General features: G+C 41.3%; 2 protein-coding genes across 2 annotated transcripts in view; both read left to right on the forward strand.

Annotated features, from left to right (window-relative positions):
• Window positions 1–9,654, forward strand: part of igf2r (insulin-like growth factor 2 receptor) — a 47,315-nt gene extending 37,661 nt beyond the window's left edge. The window contains exons 42-51 of the mRNA XM_037085578.1: window positions 83–317; window positions 920–1,056; window positions 1,248–1,365; window positions 2,110–2,256; window positions 2,364–2,548; window positions 2,687–2,873; window positions 2,966–3,106; window positions 3,214–3,283; window positions 4,135–4,419; window positions 4,496–9,654. Coding sequence (XP_036941473.1) covers window positions 83–317; window positions 920–1,056; window positions 1,248–1,365; window positions 2,110–2,256; window positions 2,364–2,548; window positions 2,687–2,873; window positions 2,966–3,106; window positions 3,214–3,283; window positions 4,135–4,419; window positions 4,496–4,654 — 1,664 coding nt within the window. The 3' untranslated portion in view covers window positions 4,655–9,654. The remainder of the gene's footprint in view (window positions 1–82; window positions 318–919; window positions 1,057–1,247; window positions 1,366–2,109; window positions 2,257–2,363; window positions 2,549–2,686; window positions 2,874–2,965; window positions 3,107–3,213; window positions 3,284–4,134; window positions 4,420–4,495) is intronic.
• Window positions 9,655–9,696: 42 nt separating this feature from the next.
• LOC119012100 (solute carrier family 22 member 2-like) lies at window positions 9,697–17,162 on the forward strand. The gene is made up of 11 exons (XM_037085580.1): window positions 9,697–11,390; window positions 12,647–12,750; window positions 12,858–13,012; window positions 13,141–13,309; window positions 13,637–13,751; window positions 14,594–14,694; window positions 14,784–14,998; window positions 15,085–15,193; window positions 15,728–15,840; window positions 15,957–16,056; window positions 16,825–17,162. Exons 1-11 carry the CDS (start codon window positions 10,989–10,991, stop codon window positions 16,916–16,918), a joined length of 1,677 nt encoding a protein of 558 aa, XP_036941475.1. The 5' UTR covers window positions 9,697–10,988; the 3' UTR covers window positions 16,919–17,162.
• The last annotated feature ends 1,533 nt before the right edge of the window (window positions 17,163–18,695 follow it).

Below are 18,695 nucleotides of genomic sequence, written 5' to 3' on the forward strand. Positions count from 1 at the left end.
CTTGTTGTGCTGCATTTTATCACATCAACCGTCACTTCTCTTTTCTGACAACCGTCCCCGCTCTCCTCTCCCCTTCTTCCAGCCAACAGTAAGCGTCAGTCATCCATATTGTTCACCTGCGACCAGTCTGCAGGCCACGGCTCTCCACTGCTGCTCTCAGAGACGGCGGGCTGTTCGGCCACGTTTCAGTGGCGGACCAGTGCCGTTTGTCCTCCGAGGAAGATGGAGTGTAAGCTAGTGAGCCAACATCAGACCTTCAACCTTCGGACTCTGTCCTCCCTCACCGAGCCGTGGAAGTTCAGCCACCATGGAGATTCGTAAGTCCGGCTTTAGTCACAAATGGACACAGGTTGCTTGTCTAAGTTTTTCTAATGTTAATTTATTCATCATGCTTTTTGTTTATCCTCAATCCAGGGAGGGGGGGAAGGGGAGGAGGGGTTATAAAATGGAGATGCTATGTTTGTTTTTGATGTTATTTAAGTTTCTGTTATAATAACAGAATATAATATATTTTTCTTTTCTTTTTACCATTTTAAAAATATCCTTTTAAGGCTTTTGCAAGAGAACTTCCATTACATTCAATGTGTATTTGCCAGCTTTTGTGTCTAATGAGCTAGAAATGTCATAAATAACTGCTGGCAAAGCAGTTCATACAAATACAAGTGTCAAGTTGCTTTGTCTTCATTTCATCTGGAAGTGCTCTAAAACACAGGTTAAAATGGCATGCATTTAAATATTCTGACAATAAAAACTTGCCCGGCTTCACAATAGATACAAGAAGAAGAAGAGATATCACTTTGCATGTGTTTTTATAAGTGAAAACATTATAAGTGTGTCTGCAAGGCCACTTAAAGCACATCAACCTTCACCTCCTAAATGCATTCAAATGTGACACTCTTTCCTGTTTTTATCTCTTCAGGTATTTCATCAACCTGTGTCAGGGGATCCACGGTGGACTGCCAGGTTGTCCAGAGGACGCGACTGTATGCAGACGCTCAGCAGCAGGAAAAGTCGAAATCCTGGGCCGAGTCTATACACAGAAAATGATTTACACTGGTGGGTAATCGAGAGGCTGTAGTGTGCTTGATGTAGGACTTAACAAGGGACGATTATTACAATAATTAAATAAAAATATCTAAAGGAACTGAGGTGACATTTTTGTTCTTATCCTCAGATAATGTTGTACAATAGCACTTAATGTGAGCATGCTAAAAGTTGAAGCTCACAGTCTCAAACTTCTTCTGCAGACGGAAAGATCTCTGTCAGCTACTCTGCTGGAGGCGACGTCTGTGGGAACGGCATGAAGGCCAAGACTGTGATACAGCTGAGCTGTGGCTCCACTGTCGGACGCCCGGCACTCATCAGGTAACACACACACCACAATTAAATCAGAAATGACTTTTCATTTAAGTACGTTTTAAAGTTCAATTAAAGTTGAGAGATGTATTCTTATTACACAACAACCCAAACTGAATGAAAAATTAAATGATTGTATCATATCTGGACACAATTCCGTGACTCGTTGGCATTTCTGGTTCTGTTATCTTCAGAACGTGACGCTACAGTGACACTCATTTACTCTTCAGGTTAACATGTGTGACTGCCAGTTAATGAGAAAACAGAATGTTTTTTCTTAAAGTTAAACTTTGTCTCGTTATGTCATTTGAGGTGCATTGCAAAACATCTCAAGACTTGATGTTATTCAGTCAGAAATCAGTCAGATTGTCTCATTTATTAAACCTTAAAAAGGAATCACATTATCTCATATCAGTGCCCAGCTTGTAAAGATAAATTGATCTGAATCTGTATGTTTGGATTGATTCAAAGGCTGTTTTTTCAAGGATTTACTTTACTAAACAGTGATGTCCCCAGATCAGATTGTTAACAGTACCACTGGCCAGGACTGTGCGTCTCTGACTTTTGTCCAAACGCTACAGAACAAAATCTCAGTCAGTGCGTCAATTTAAATATGTTTTATTTGATATAGTTTGTTGAATTAAAGGGGACTGGTCAGCCTCAGCAGGGGTATACACTCTACTGAATGCCACTCAAGTTCAATCTGCAGCCATGCTAAGACTTCCTCGCGTGAATCTGTGTCTGTGTGAGCAGTGCTGATGAGGCGTCATGTGAGTTTGTGATTGGCTGGGAGACTCGGCTGGCTTGTGCCGTGAAGCAAGAGGAGGTGACGCTTGTGAACGGGACGATAAGGGTTCCTGATACTGGAGCCAGCCTCAGTCTGGGGGAGCTCTACTTCAGGTAACACAAGAAAGTCACACAGATATCTGAGATTGCTGCATAAAAGACAGTCTAGAGAACTTAGCTTGTTTTTACCCTCCACCTCCTCCTCCTCCTACTCCTCTCAGCCACCATCAGGCATCTGGAGACATCCGTTCCAACGGTGACCGCTACATCTACCACATCCAGCTGTCGGGCATCACCAACAACTCCCTGAGCAGCTGTCTGGGTGCCAACATCTGCCAGGTTAAACTCAATGGGCAGTACAGGCGCAGGATTGGCTCCTCAAACAAAGCCAAGTACTACATCAAAGGTGATTTATGGGTTTGTTTAGTGTCCCATTTCTGACGGAGATTGTCTCCGTCAGAAAAAATGTTTGTCATTCGCTGGCTCCCATTCTTTGTTGTCACAGTTGTCATGAACATATTTTTACATACTGCTCTTCCATCAGGAGAAAACCTGGATGTGATGGTGCCCTCTGAGTCAACATGTGGACGAGAGAAGACCAAAATGGCGTACTCCACCATCATGTTCCACTGTAACCCCACCGCAGGCGTCGGCATCCCCGAGTTCATGCTGGAGACAGATGAATGCCAGTACCTGTTTATGTGGCACACCAAGGCCGTGTGTGGTCTCACGTGAGTAAACACCTTTACACTGATGGCCATAAACCGTCTGGAACTCGTTAAAGAAATAATCCAGAAACTTAAATACTTTGTTCGTCTCATAGAACTGTTGAAGCGAAGTCATTTGATGACAACAGCGACAGCCTCTCCAGGCGGAGCAAGGCGGTCGGGGTGATGCTGACCGTCCTGCTGGTGGGCCTGGTTGCCTGTCTGCTCGGGCTTTTACTCCACAAGAGAGAGAGGAGGTGAGAACATGAGCGCCCAACAAAAGCTGTTGGTAGAACTTTCTTTGTAATTGTTGAAAGAACTTGAACCTATTGAACCTGTCTGTCTCGCTCGCGTTTACTAACAGAGAGCTGGTGATCCAGAAGGTCGCCGGCTGCTGCAGGAGAGGAAACCAAGTCTCTTATAAATATTCCAAGGTAGGGTGAGCTAATGAGTGAATTCATTCTGAATTTGTTTAGATACTCGTACTCCAGTTTGTGGCTTTTCTTTTTTTTTTCTTTTTTTTGTTAAACCCTTTTTTTTTTTCATTGATTTTTTTCTAGTGAAAAACAAAACCAAACACATGTAAATATATACACAGGACAGGTACATCAGACAGGGTCATCTACAGCAAAACACAATGACAGGTTTTGTAAAAAGGGCTGGCAGAAAACAGGCCGAAGGGTCGGATCCAGGGTCATTAAGGGACCCACAGTTCTAAGGAACTAAGTTTTACTGTATTTTCATTTTCGGCTCAAACTCATAAACTCATAGCGTAAAAGTGCCCCAGGCACTCCCATTGAAAGTGAGTTTGAGCTGAAAACGAAAATACGGTCAATCTTAAAAGTGTCTCTTTCATCGTAATTATGCTTTTACACAAAGTTTCATCTCACAAAAAAGCCGAGGTTGCATTTTGGCGAGAGTTTCACTTCCTTCCCCTTCAAAATTTGAAACATGGCAGTGTTTGGCCACTAGAGCTGACCCAAATGGTTCAAAGCATCAGCCGTTAGCAAGGAAATTGACGTCCAAATCAGTTTTTAAGTGCTCTGTTTTATTTGTTTGTGGGTTTTTTTTTTTTTGAAGAGGAAGAAGACGTTGCATCTTGTGCACCGATAAAGAAGCAAAAGACTAGAATAAAGAGTGAGAGAGTGAACTCCTCTTTGGCATTTAATTTTTCTCAAGGTGCACGCAAGTTAAACGAGCACCGAAATCAGTATCTGCAAGTGGAAAGCAGGGGAGTACTGGGCTTTGACAAGTGCTAGCTTAACTAAAACCTTGTTGTCCTCAGGTGAACATGGATGAAGAAGGGGGTGAAGAGGAGATGGAGTGGCTGATGGAGGAGCTTGAAGCCCCCCCCACATCCTCCTCCTCCTCCTCCCAGCGGGGCAAGAGTAACCACGGCAACGGTCACATCACGACCAAGCCAGTGAACACGGACGGTCTGCGCTCGTTCTCTCTGGACGACCCAGACGACGACAGCGAGGACGAGGTGCTGAGCGTCCCCGGGGTGCGAGTGGTGAAATCCTCCGGACTCTCCAGGCACTCTGCGGCCAATCGCAGCGCCTTCCTCCAGGTGAGTGTCGCCTCCGGCATCAGTCCAGGTGTTACTGCACCCCGTAAGAAAAGCTCACAGAAGTCTTTGTTTTCAGGAGGAGAGCGACGAGGACCTGGTCGGCCTCTTGGAAGAGTCTGACAGGAAGAGGAAGAGCAGCAAACCTCGCTCCTCGGCCATGAACCACGGCAACAACACGGCAGCCAACAGGAAACGAGATGAGGATGACAGTGACGAAGACCTCCTCAGGGTGTGATGTCACTTCCTCCTTCCTGTTCCCCTCGCCCTCCAATCTGAACTCTTCTCTCAGTGAATGTCTCTGTAACAGCAACAACTACGATAACAAACCAACAACATGTTGAAAGCAGAAAGCGTTCCTCTCTTCTGGGATTATTTTTTGTTGGACTGCACCTTTACTCAGCCTACTCAGACTCTATCCAGTCCACTGTCTACAGACTGTCGGTGTTAGCACATGAGTTTTATTTATTGATAGCTGATTATTTAAACTGTTCTTCAGGTCAGTGTCTGACCTGCGCCCTGTGTTCTCTTATTTTCTGTCATAATTCTGAAATGAAATAATTTGTTTCACTACAGTTCCTACAGTCTTACCACATTTATCTCATTCAGACCAAACAGACTAGTTGAGTCTGTAATAGAGCTGCAACGGCAATTAATTTTATTCATGATTAATCTGCTGACAGTTGTCGCAGTTGATTAATAAATCAATTTATCATTTTGTTTATAAAATGTCAAAAAACAAACGCCTCCAACATCCTACCCCCCAAAGACTTTTCATTTAATTTTCATTTAGCAAATCCTCACATTTAAGATGCTGTAACCAGCAAATGTTTTACATTTTTACAAGAAATCAGTAATCAAAATAATTGACAATTACTCCATTAAAAAAAAAATCATCTATTTCAACAGGTCAACTCTGCAATGAGGCATGTCAGTGACAAGATGTTGAATTTTCTTTTCTTTTTTCTTTCTGAGTTCTGAAATGAAGCTGTGCCATTTCTTTAGCACTTTATCGTAGCATTGATTAACAGGAAACTGTCTACATGTCTCATCGCAGACTTTGGCTGCCTTTGGATTTCATTTTTATTTTTAAAGTCCAGTGCGTAGGATTGACTTTTTCCATCAGGGGCGGCCAAAGCTGAAACTTAATAATAACCAGAGGTATTTGTGTTGTTCTGTATTGTCTGTTAAAATGACTTCTGACTTTAAAGTCAGAATTCTGACCGAGAAAAAAACATTTCTCTTCTTTTGAACTAAAAAGACTTTTATAGAGGAAATAATGGTTTTGACATTATGATGTCTATAGACTTTAACATGTTAGCCAGCTAGCCACGGCTTATCCTGGTCCAGAGCTCCTGGGTATACACTGCCCTGGCTAGCGCTCTGAGCTGAGAGTCATTTCTTACATATTACCTGAATACATTTTTACCGTGGACTAATTGCCTCCCCCCTAGAAATGGAATATTATAGCCACAAATATTTGTTCATTAGTGTTTAATCAAATTAAATGAAGAAACATGTTTTCGCAAAACTTAGAATGACCCTTTAATATCTACAGAGCCAGCAGGGCCTCTGTCACAGCGTCAGCCATGTTTCTGGCTCTAAATCCTACACACTGGACCTTTATTGTCCCATTAAGACTGTATTTGATAACTGTGGCGAGCTGTTCAGTTAGTAGAAACAATTTATCTTTAGATTTTGGGAGAAAAACAGCAGCTATCAGAGTAAATATAGGGGAAACTGCTCCAGTTTTCCTGACGTAGGCGGTGAAGGTGTGGGCTTGTGTTGTCTCTAAAGGGAATGAAGACACCCGTGTGTCTTCTCTTGCTGTTTACAGTTGCTACAAGAGCAGACCTTTTCTCTTTCTTTCCCCACGAAAAGAAAGCGTGATGCCTTCCTGACGATGAATTTGCGTTGCATCTTCATTGATGAATCGTGTCCGGCGACAGATTGATTTTTGTCTTGTTTTGATCAGAGACATTGTACATAGAAGATAATGTTCTATAATATGGACGTTCTGTTTGTTTGTTTGTTTGTTTGTTGTCCTCACTGGTGAATTGCTCACACATGTTTTTATGATTATTTAAATGGTCGTCTGAGCTGATTATCTGTATGAATCTCTGTTCTGTGAGAAAATAAGAGGTGGCCTTAAGTGTGAATGGACGGTCGAGGAGGACGGAGGCTGGAAGGGAGGTGTTAGTTAAGCTTGTGTTGGTTTTTTGAATTCCCCCCTACCGCCAAAGCCATATTTCTACAGCCAACACTGGCACTAATGTATGGAAGCTGGGAATTTCATTTCCGCTTGCGCGCTCTCTCACATTAAAAGGTCCGCGATTGTTGATGTTGCTGCATCGAAGGTGAGATTTTAAACTGGTTAAAGCCATGATTTTGTAGTGCCGAAATCAACCCGTTTTGGCCAAAAGCATGTCAGACAGAAGCAGGAAGTGGAGCATGGATGAGTCAAGAACGCAGGCAGATGACTCGCATTTAACATATGTTCTGCTTGATAATGAAACTCGTGTTATCATGAAACGTGCCAGTCGTGGTGAGATACAGGAGGGAGGCGTTTTGGTAAAGTTTATTCGTGCTCTTTCTAAAATGAAGTCAAACTGACTGCAGTGTTCCTACTAAAGAGTGTTTGGATGCCGTCCCACCATCAGGCTCTTTTGATGTGATGTTGGTGGGGTTTTTTGTGTGTGTTTTTTTTTTTTTTTTTGCTGAATTAGGACACAGATGAGGGAAATTACAAAACTCAGAAATAGCTGAATTTTCGTCAACGTGTCATTCTTCTTTAGAGGTTCTGGAAGATAGAAAACAAATCCAGTTCCTGCAACTTAAACAAAATATGTTAAGACCTCAGTGCTATTTGCCATGGTTTATCCTCTCTGGTGTGCAAAACAGTTACGAACGCATCAAGTGTTTTCTAAGGCTGTACCAGTTATTTTCATTATGGATTAATGTCTTGATTACTCAGATCAATCCCGAAACATCAGAAAATGTCGAAAAGTTCTCCGAGGTGACGTCTGAACATGAGTCCAAACCACAAAGCTGTACGTTCTGTTAATCTAGTCGACCAATTGAGTACTGAAGTTCATTTTTGACCTTGAATAGTGATATTAAAAAAGTCCATCAAACAGCTTTTTATTTAGCTTCTAACTTCTGCTAACGGCAGATTTTACATTTGATAAGTCTTCTGCTGAAAGGTCCCAGTGACAAAGTTAAGCAAACGGAGCACTATCTTTCTGCTGGTGGCTGAAGAAATGTAGGAAGCTGACTACAGTAGTTAGGTTACGGATTGTCAAAGTTTTAGAAAGTGCTTTCACTCAACCTGAAATCACAAGTCAGTCAGCAGAATATTAATCTGAGATTGTCAGGTAACTTGTTTAAATTGATTAAGAGAAAATCCAAATGATTAGTTTCTTTATGTTTGTTGTTCAGTTTGAAAACATCACCTAGGAAAATGTTTAATTTCTCACTGTTTGCTAGACATTTTCTAGACTAACGTAACACAAAGATGTGATCAGTAGATTAATTTATAATGAAAATAATCATCAGTTGCCTGACGAGGTATCGGCCCTCACCTTATAGCAGTAAATACTGAGCTTTAGTATTATAATGGGACATTTTGAGGCGTCTCGTCACAGGTGTTGTTGTCACATGGCCAAATGACCGCAAAGAAGACGTTGAGCGATCCACGGGCGGATCAAATCGCTCCAAATTTCCTTTCAGTTACCGTACTACCTTGAAGGGAGAGCACTTGTTGATTTATTGAAAGATTTCGTGTTGATTTGCGATCACAAATGTTGTGCACGAACACAGACTATTTATTACGTCCTGTATATTGATTACATTGTCGACGGTACGAAGGGGGAATAAAAGGTACATCCACCTTTTTGTTTTTTTTCTCAGTATTCAACTCAGAAAACTGAAGTCTAAAAAGAAAACATGCTGTTGTTGCTAAAATATCCAATCAGTCAGTGAGGAAGGTTCTCCATTCAGGGTATTTCTAAAGCTTTGTACACAAAATTTGTTAAACAGGTTTTTGTAAAGATGCCAGTTGACTAAAAATGACAGGCAAATTAAATACAATTACAAAGGATAATAATAATCATGAGCCGGCATTAGCATAAGAAACATCAGTATTTTATACGTTTGAGTTTGAAATGTACCCTAAAAAAAATATCAATGAACGAAATAGAAAACATCATCCTGTTCCTCCCGCTGCTGTTTCTCCTTTATGATCTCTGAGATCGCAAACTGAGACGTCACTTTTCCAGAAACCGTTCATTAAGTGAAGTTGTCAGACTCCGGAAAGGACGAGAAGAACTGATGGATTGTTCACATCCTGCTCGAAAACATGACTTATCATGAAGTGTGTTTGTGTCATTTATTTTTCAAAGGTCTCTGAAGAATAACCATATCGTTGATCAGATACTGTGGAGTGTTTGGTTTTTTTTCTTGCTTTAAGTCAAATCTACCTTTGAGATCACAGATAAGGAGGCGATGGTACAGAGTGCACGGGGGGAGCTTCCAAAGAAATTTCCAATGAAATCAGTGAAACTACAAATAGAAACTACAATGAAATGTCAAGAATCCAGATGCATTGTCAAGACTTTTTACGACATCCTTTCTCATAAGGAATGTGGACTTCAGCTGTTGTTCTTAACTTTTCTTTTCTTTTTTTTAAACTTTATTTCCTGGCCCTGTTAGAAGGACGTTTGAACTGAAAGCATCTACCTGTGTTTGGCACTTTGTGAATCAACTCACCTCTGCTGAGGAGACGTCGTAGCACTCCTCGCCTCAGAGACGCAGATTGTTTTTGTATGTGAAGTCTTTTTTTTTTTTTTTTTTGCATCACGTCTGTCTCTGCTGTATTTAGCACCAAAGTTCGTGCGGCTCATCTGCATGGTACCGTCCGAAGGGATGACTGGAGACTCTTGTGCTTTTTTTTTTTTGTCGACACTCGTGTTGAAACCAACTTCGGCGTCAAAATGTTGAGATCAAGGGTTCGAATAAACATGCTCGGAGAATTTTAAAAAAAAAAAAAGAAAAAAAAGCACTAGAGGATTTTCTGCGATGATTCGGTACAAGGGGGATCATTATTATGTTTTAGTTGGTGTAAGTTATGTTGTCCAATTTTGTTTTTCAGCTCTTTGCCTGTTTTCCTATTTAAAAAAAAACAAAAAACATTGATGTAAAAAATATTGCATTATTTGAATAAATGAGATCTGCTGTTTATCCCTGGTGTCGTTCATCCACCTACGAAATCCTAAAGAATCACTTGAGGCTTAACTTGGACTTGTCTTGAGCGGCTTCAGACTTGACCTGAACTCGCCCTAATGGCTTAAGACTTGACTTTGATTTGGACTAGATGGACGATACTTGAATCTGACTTTCTTCAAAGGATCAGAGACCATCGTCGTGAAAGTCCTCAGAAAGATTGGGGAGTCCTTCTTTTAGCAGAAGTGGCGCCACCATTGACTTCTTCATTACCTCAAGATGAGACGCTCAACACGGAGAAATTCCAGGTCACAATACACACTGGCTGGCTGGTGGGTCATTGCAGGTAGGGTGCTGATAAAGGATCCCAAAATTCTGTGTCCATTCGCAGAAGTCAAACTGTGCAATTCGAGGATTCCAAGTCGGGTCCCATGTCCTCCAAGACAAGTCCAAGTCATGCCTGGGGTCCATTGAAACAGGTCAGAGACAAGTTGCAAGTAATCGTACAATGGTCCAAGTCATGTCTCCAGTTCTTTGGAACAAGTCCAAGTCTGGTGCCAAGTCATTTGGGATCAGTCGGTCCCAAGTCCTTCTCTACAAGTTTCAGCCTGAAGTGACTCCAGACAAAAGTACATTTTCAAGTCGTCCAAGTTTTAAATTCCTCCAGGCCAAGTAAGATTCAAGTATCACCCTTCAGGACAAGTCCAATCATACCTCTCAAGTTACTGGGGACGAGTCTTGAGTCAAATCAAATTGAAGTCCAAGAACTCATGAGTACTCGGGAGACATGTCCACGTCTCAAGTTCTTTGTCACATGTCCAAGTCGTGCCTGGGGTCCGTTAAAGTCAAGCCTGAAGTCAGTTCAGACAGGTCCAAGTCAAGTCAAAAGTAATTTCAGAAATGTTCAAATACACCCCGAGTTGATAAAGACGCATCCAAGATGTCTCAAGTTCTTAGACACTCAAGATTTATTTATTTTTTTGCTTTTGTCAGCTGTTGTTTCAGTGTTTATATTCTCACATCTTTATGTCTGCCAGACTTCCAGACACACTGAAACATTAACTGATGGGCAGCGCGTCCATCTGTGTGCACATGTGCCTGGAGGTCAGGGATCCACTGCTTCTGACGTGTGCACAAGTGATGAACAACGTGTGTTGATGCTCCACTGCACAAGACGCGCAGCACGGACGTCTCCGTGCGGACCTTTGCTCCTGCCCGTCCCGTTTAAAACCCAGAAGAACCGGCCTCTCACCGCTCACTGAGGACGCTCAGCAAACAAACTAGTAGCCTGCTGGCTCTCACACACTCACACACTGAAGTTTGTTTGAAAAGAAGTCAACACCTCCGCGACCATGACCACCTTCGACGACATCCTGGAGGAAGCCGGGAAGTTCGGCCGCTGCCAGAAGCGGATCTTCGCCCTGCTCTGCATGGTGTCCATGCCCTGGGCCGGCGTGTACGTGGGCATCGTCTTCCAGGGTTTCACCCCCGATCACTGGTGCCGAGACCCGGAGGTGGTGGAGAGGAGGCGGGAGTGCGGCTGGAGCCTGGCGGACAGCCGCCGGCTGACGGTGCCGCTGGTGAACAGCTCCGGAGTCCCGCAGCAGAGCACCTGCGAGCAGTACGAGGTGGACTGGAACCGCACCGGGCTCAGCTGCGACTCACAGGAGCTGGACCTGAGCCGAACCCCCACAGCCGGCTGCAAGAACGGCTGGGAGTACGACTACGAGGGGAGGCAGTCCTTTGTTACTGAGGTGAGAGAGGATCCGGGATGTTAATTACATTTTCATCACCGAGATGAGAAGATGATCATCTTTGATCATAAAAAAAAACTATGATCAAATACAGTGGTGTGAAAAATACCCAAGTCATACTTTAGTAAAGATATCGTGTTAAAATGTTATATATAATATAATATAATATAATATAATATAATATAATATAATATAATATAATATAATATGTATTTGTATTGTATTTTTTTCTATTTAAACTATTTCTGGCAATAGATAATAACAATGATGATAGACTTTACTGATTGCTCAAAAAACAGTTTACAAAGTGCCTCGACAAACAAGGAATGACAGTATTACAGAATAAACACTCAGCAGTCAAGTCAAGCAAAAGTCCAAGGTGAGTTCAGGACAAACAAGGCACAAACACAAAAAGTCAACGTGAGTCATTATGAGTAAGGAAGGAATAAAAGCAGTAAAACAGGCTGAATCACAGGAAAAGAAAGAGAGACACAGAGATAAATGAAGGATTGAAATCAATAAACAAGGATGAGAAGAGAAGGTCTCATTAAAGGATTAAGAACAGATACAAACAAGATTATGGGCAGCAAAAAAGAATGAAGGACAACAAAAAGATTAGAAATAACAAATAAAAGCTAATAAATGGATGGAAAGAAAAAAGGAATTCAAAACTAAAGTAATAGAGCAGTAAAAGGAATAAAAAGAGGGAGAATCTGTTAAGAAGGTCACATTAAAGCAAGTCTATGAATGTGATTTGATCAATAAATGTACCAAAGTATTAAAAGTACAAGTAAAAGTGAATTACACAATTATTGACAAGTATGTCTTCTATAATATGTGAACATATATCAGCATATCATCAGCGGAGCACCGCAGCATCTTATCTGCACTAAACTGAAGTTACTTTGCAGATTGGAGTAAAATGGAGTGGAGGAAACAATATTTGCAACCAAAATGCAGTGGAGTGGAAGTATAAAAGAGCAGAAAATGGTCATATTCAAAACTGTACTGCAGCGAAGTAAGTAATTGTACTTAGTTGCCAAGTACAAGACGAGATGAGAGATCACACCGGGGTGAAGCTAAACACAACAACAACAGAAACAAAATCAAAAGCTCCAAAAACTTTTCAGAAACAAAATGTTCACAAGATAAAAGTTTTTATTCTTTTATTATTTCTTTTTTGATTTAGTTTCAGGACAAATATTAAGAGAAGAACTAATGTTACGATCCATTTATTTTTGCGTGTGCCGCTCCAGTTTGACCTGGTGTGTTCGGATGCCTGGTTGGTGGATATGTACCAGGCCACTCTCAACGTGGGCTTCCTGGTTGGGAGCATCGCCATCGGCTACCTGGCTGACAGGTGAGTTCTGCGATTGACTGATTGGTTAAAACCAGACAGATTCATCTAATGTTTTTTTTTTTTTTTTTTTTTTTTAACTCTGTCTGACTTGTTTGTTCCGTCTTCAGGTTTGGCAGGAAAATGAGCTTCCTGATGTCCAACCTATTGAACGGGATCGCAGGAATCCTGGTGGCCGTGGCTCCAAACTACGTGTCTCTTCTGGTTTTCAGGACGCTGTACGGGTTCGGAGTGAAAGGAGGCTGGGTGGCAGGATATGTGCTGAGTAAGAACAACATTTAACCTCGGGACTCATACAAAAAAATTCAAGAAATGCTTCCTTCCTTCCTTCCTTCCTTCCTTCCTTCCTTTTTTTTTTTTTTTTTTGATGTGTGGAACCTTCTTCCCTCTCAGTCACAGAGCTGGTGGGTGTGGAGTACAGACGCACTGTCGGAATCCTTTACCAGATGTTATTCAGCGTCGGCATCCTCATCCTCCCTCTGCTCGCCTACTACATCACTGACTGGCGGTGGCTGCAGGTCGTCATCACCGTCCCCTACATCATCTTCCTGTCCTACTACTGGTGAGAAACACTGGCTGATTTCAGGTTTTAAAATATTTTACTGCCTGAGAAGATTTTGAAAAGGCAAAATGAATATTTATACCTAATAAATGGCTTACAGCACAGTTAATTATCTGTAAGTGGATACAAGGACATACATGTACATACAGAGAGTTTATTCATTTGATTGTCAACATTTATAACCTCTCCTGTAACAGCAGTAAATAAGTGATTCATAACAATAACATGTAATGTATTTCATTTTTGATAACAACGATGATCACATTCTTTTAGTCCTCTGTGAAAAGTTGCATGTTTATGCGCTTCATGAAAGTTTTGTATTTGCAGGTTTATCCCAGAGTCTCCAAGATGGCTTCTGTCTCAGAACCAGAAGTCCAAAGCTGTGAAGATCACTGAGGACATGGCCAAAGAGAACAAGATGACTCTGTCCAAGAACATCGAGGTGAGTGCTGGTTAACCGTAGACAAACTACACACTCACACTTCACCTGACTTAATTCAGTTTGCCTGATGTGCAAAACATATGTGTACACATTGTTTGTATAAATACAGGAATATTGGTATTAGAAAGTCATAACTGTGACTTTTGACAGCAGTTCTCCAGCAATACATTTTCCCATGAGAAATAATGGGAAATCATCATGATTGATGTCAGACCCAGCTTTCTTTGGCCCCTTGTACCTTCACTATACCTTAACATAGAAAAGTAATTCGAAGTTTTTACGGGTCACTAGAGTCGGGTCTTTACAGGCCTAAGAAGCCACTGTGATAGCTCACACAGTTTTCATGTAATTTAATTTTTTTTTTTACAATGGGTGTTGTTAGAGTGGGGAAGAGCTGTACAATATTTAAAAAATATGCTCTTTATTATCCTCTCACTCCAACAATGTTCACTCCACTTAACTAATATATACATCAAAACATAGCGAAATATGTGACGGTCGCAGACATGTAACTATGAAAGCAAACAGACTTAGACTTTTGGCTACAGGAGCTCCCAAGCAAGCACCAACCACCCACAATAAAGGTTGGGAATATCAGGATGCGCACCAGATATCAAAACTCATACAAAACTTCTTGAGAAATGTTTTAGTTGTTTATTGCAACTTGATTTATCAATGTGATTTATCTCTATAAAATGTGAAAGAAACCACAACTTTACCAGTAACATAAGATATTGCACAATCCAAGATTTACAAATGTTAAATGTGAAGCTTTTGAAATGTGATAATAATTTTTTTTAAATAGCAGCAGCGTTAAATGAACTGTTTGTTTGATCCTGCAGACTCTGACGGATGATAACGCTGACTCCCACACTGTCTCCTTCATGGACCTCATCAGAACTCCAAAGATGAGAAAACACACATTCATTCTCAGCTACAACTGGTGAGTGTGTTTATGTTTGCAGTGACACATCATGTCACTTATATCATTCTTCGGAGCTCACGCACCATCATCCCTCCGTCTCCCTGCAGGTTCACCAGCGCTGTGGTCTACCAGGGTCTGATCATGAGGCTGGGTATTCTGGAAGGAAACGTCTACATCGACTTCCTCATCTCCGGCCTGGTGGAGTTCCCCGCCGCCTTCCTCATCCTCTTCACCATCGAACGCATCGGCAGACGGCTTCCGTTCGCCACCGCCAACATCATAGCCGGAACCGCCTGCTTCATCACTGCGTTCATTCCTGACAGTAAGGGAACACGTGAAGATGAGGAGCAAGCCATTCAGACTTCATCAGATTATAAATTATTTGAACATTTCTGTCTGTCCCTGCAGGTATGTTGTGGTTCAAGACATTGGTGGCCTGCATCGGTCGGCTCGGTATCACCATGGCCTTTGAGATGGTGGTGTTTGTTAACACGGAGCTCTACCCAACATTCGTCAGGTAACTTGTACAAACTGTACCTGCTCTTCATTCTTTGTCTGGAAGGAATGCAATTGAAAGTTGAAAAAGTACGTCTAGATCTTGTTATCAATGAGCTAATAGTCATCAGTGAGCTGGTCTTAGTCGTTCAGTTGGCACCCAAGTCCAAAGGAATCATTAGTGCTGAAAGTTAGCAAGTTAAAATGCTAAAGTGCTTAATGTAACATGCTGAATGTCAGTGTGTTAAGAACTTCTCATTGTTATATCCAATGCTAACAAGCTAACTGTAGGTATTTTCGCATGCTTAATAAAGAACAGTATCACGCTAACATCAGCATTTATTTCCAAGCAAAGCTGAGTCCAAATATAGCTGAGCCTGACCGTTACAAACTGAGTACAGTACTGGTGACACCCGCGGGCCAGACTTTTGTTGCACTAGTTTCAAACTTAGTACAACAAAACTTAGCTTATTCAACAACAACAAAAACAATATATAATATAGTAAAGAGATGAAAATAAAGTATATTAACTAACTGGTTGTTCTTGTGACTGTAGGAACTTTGGAGTGTCAGTTTGTTCCACTCTGTGTGACGTTGGAGGCATCGTCGCTCCCTTCCTGCTCTACAGGCTGGCTGTTATCTGGCTGGAGCTGCCCCTCATCATCTTTGGTGGGTTTGATATTATCATAGAGAAATAATCACAAAAAAAATATCCTCATTGAGAGGATTTAAAAAAAAATAAAAGCTGATGTGTTATTGAAGTCATGTTGGAATGTGTTGCGCAGGATCTCTTGCCTTCGTGGCTGGTGGTTTGGTGCTGCTGCTTCCTGAGACGAGGGGTGTGCCGCTGCCCGACACCATCGACGACATCGAGTTCCCAGACAGGTGAGCGTTTCTGTGACCGGCTCTCGGACCATAACAAATAACAGAAGCACATGGGGGGGGATACACCGGGTTTGAAAGCGATTTCATTTAACAAAGACGACGTTTTAAGTCAACCAAATTACCAAAGAAAACTATACAGAGAATCAAAAAAGACTCAAGTAAAATGAGGTGGTGTGTGGTGTGTTTTAATGGAGACTAGGAGGAACTGGCCAGCTGCCTCCTATTCCTTCATGTCCTCGAGGGACCAGCAACACTGAAACAACAAACGCAACACAGCAACAACACACAACACAGCAAGTCCCAGCAGAGCCCCTGGGGCTGTCACAGTATCCACAGCTGAATCAACACGAAGAAAGAAATAATGTGGTTCTTTTAATTTATCAGACTCATTTTGGACTTTGTATGTGTACGTGTGGACACACATACTCTGGAGGCAGTTTCTCACATATTATGTCGACGATGTGATCATATTTATCTCAGTGATATACTGTGTAAAGTCAGGGCTGCAACTGAGGATTATTTTCATATCCATGAATTACTTTCTCAGTTAATCAATTAATCCTTGTCATGAAAACAGATCTAAATGTCTTGTTTTGTCACACAACCAGTCCAGTAGTCAAATGTATTCAGTTTCCTATCATGTGTGCTAAAAAAAGGAGCAGATCCTCACATTTCAGAGAACTTAACCCATAAATCTTTTAATTTTTTGCTTTAAACAATGACTTAGATAATACTTAATGTATGTGATGTTATTGTGTGTGTTTTCAGATGCAAGGAGAAAGCTGCGATGAAGAACCAGCAGCTGACCAACCTGCTGCCCCAGAGCGACGTATCGACGAACAAAGAAACAGCAGTGGTTTAATCTCCCCCCTGTGACCAAAGTATTTATTTATTTTGCTTAACAGTGTTGCTGTAATTTGTGTTCTTGACCAGACAGTCAGCTACATTGAAGTTTTCTGTGTTTGTTTGAGACCCTCATCAGTGCACAGAATTTGGACTTTAGATTAACCATTACTATGTTTTTATGTGTTCTTGGAGTTGAGATATGTGTTAAGAGAATGATTTGTGGACCAGTTATTACAGAAGTGTATTATTAAATTATTAAAGAGTTCTCTCGTAAAAACAACTTGGAATCCCAATTATTTTCCATAGAAACCCTGACGAATTCAATACTGGTCAGTTTGGTTACATCTTTGGTCTCCTTATCAGGCAGCTACTTTGACAGAGCAACCACACAAAACCACATTGTTTTAACAGCAATGGGATTTGATTTCATTTTGCACCACTGACTATATAAGATACGGAAAGTATGAGAAAATGACCCTACCCCTCACTTGATTTATTACTGCAGTAAACAGTTTATGGTCTTAACCACTAGTTTCAGGTCTTCTCCAACACAGCATGATGTTCCCTTTGTATATTTAGAGTAAAATAAACGATGAAGCAGAGTATGCATAGTACAAATATGGCAACAACCATGATGGCAAACTCAAGGTTTCAAACTGGTAGTCCACAAACCAGGGAGTCATGGTGACACCATGGTGTGTCTTGCACACTAATCTTTTGGTGAATAATGGTAGTTAGCGATAACTGTTACAAACACATTTAACTTCCTGTGACAGCTTCACAATAAAAGCAACCCCATGTTTTGCATAATAAGATGCTTTTAATGTGAAGCAGCAGATGCAGGAAGAGTTATTTTTCTTGTACTTTCTTTATCTTTACTTCGATCCAAATTAGCTTTATAGAAAAAATGTTTGTAAATCTCCCTGGTGTCAACAGTCAGTGAATACTGTGCTAATTTAGAACAAAGAGCTCTTCAGAGGCACAGGGTGGAGCCGTCATGACATAGCAATGATCCCACAAGGGAGGCCACCTAGTGGCAGGAATTACATACTATCCATTTAAAATTAAACATATCTGATCGTGTAAATAGACGATTTCCCTCAACAGTGACTACATCTGCATTTTTAATCAACATCTGGTGAACCGTTTACGAAAAACTGAGAATAAAATTGGATCCAAGCAGTTTCCTTGTGGGACACCACAGGATACTGACCCTATCCGGAGCCACCGGAGCTGATGGAGTTAGGTTGTCCATGGGCAGTAAATATACATTACAGGTTACAATCTGACCATGAATAAACATAAAACGTTATTTCCTCTGTGCTTAGTTTATCAAAATGTACAAGTTATTTTGGCAGCCCTAGCTTTGTCCTCTGAGGCCTGTAAAGTCCGTTTGAACTCAGCACAGGATGGAAAATCTGCCTCAAACTGTAAAGACAACTGTATAGCGAGGTGAATACAATGCAAATGTATTGCTCTCACAAAAAAAATGGCATGAACAAGGTCCTGTTTACCCAACCCTTTACAGAACTGAAACATTCTTCTTAATAATCTATAGGAATGCTATGTGAAAATAAACACTGAACAGTCCTTCGAGAAAAAAAAAAACATGGCAAAGGGAATACAAATCATACAAATCTTAAGAATGTGGCCTCCATCTACTGACCATTTTGTGACGTTTTTTGACCTCTGCAAAAGCATAAACTCACCAGTCCAGAGTGATTACATATAGAATTTGTTTGTAGGATAGAGAGACAGCCCCGGTGCGCTGCTGTTTATCACAGTGCAGTTTG

Source organism: Acanthopagrus latus, chromosome 22 (genome assembly GCF_904848185.1).
Source record: "Acanthopagrus latus isolate v.2019 chromosome 22, fAcaLat1.1, whole genome shotgun sequence".
Taxonomy (NCBI): Eukaryota; Metazoa; Chordata; class Actinopteri; order Spariformes; family Sparidae; genus Acanthopagrus; species Acanthopagrus latus.

Coding starts and splice junctions, on each gene's coding strand:
- LOC119012100 (XM_037085580.1), top strand. CDS start 10,989: ATGACCACCTTCGACGACATCCTGGAGGAAGCCGGGAAGTTCGGCCGC. Junction 14,695..14,783: donor TTCATTCTCAGCTACAACTG/GTGAGTGTGTTT, acceptor GTCTCCCTGCAG/GTTCACCAGCGCTGTGGTCT. Junction 16,057..16,824: donor GACATCGAGTTCCCAGACAG/GTGAGCGTTTCT, acceptor GTGTGTTTTCAG/ATGCAAGGAGAAAGCTGCGA.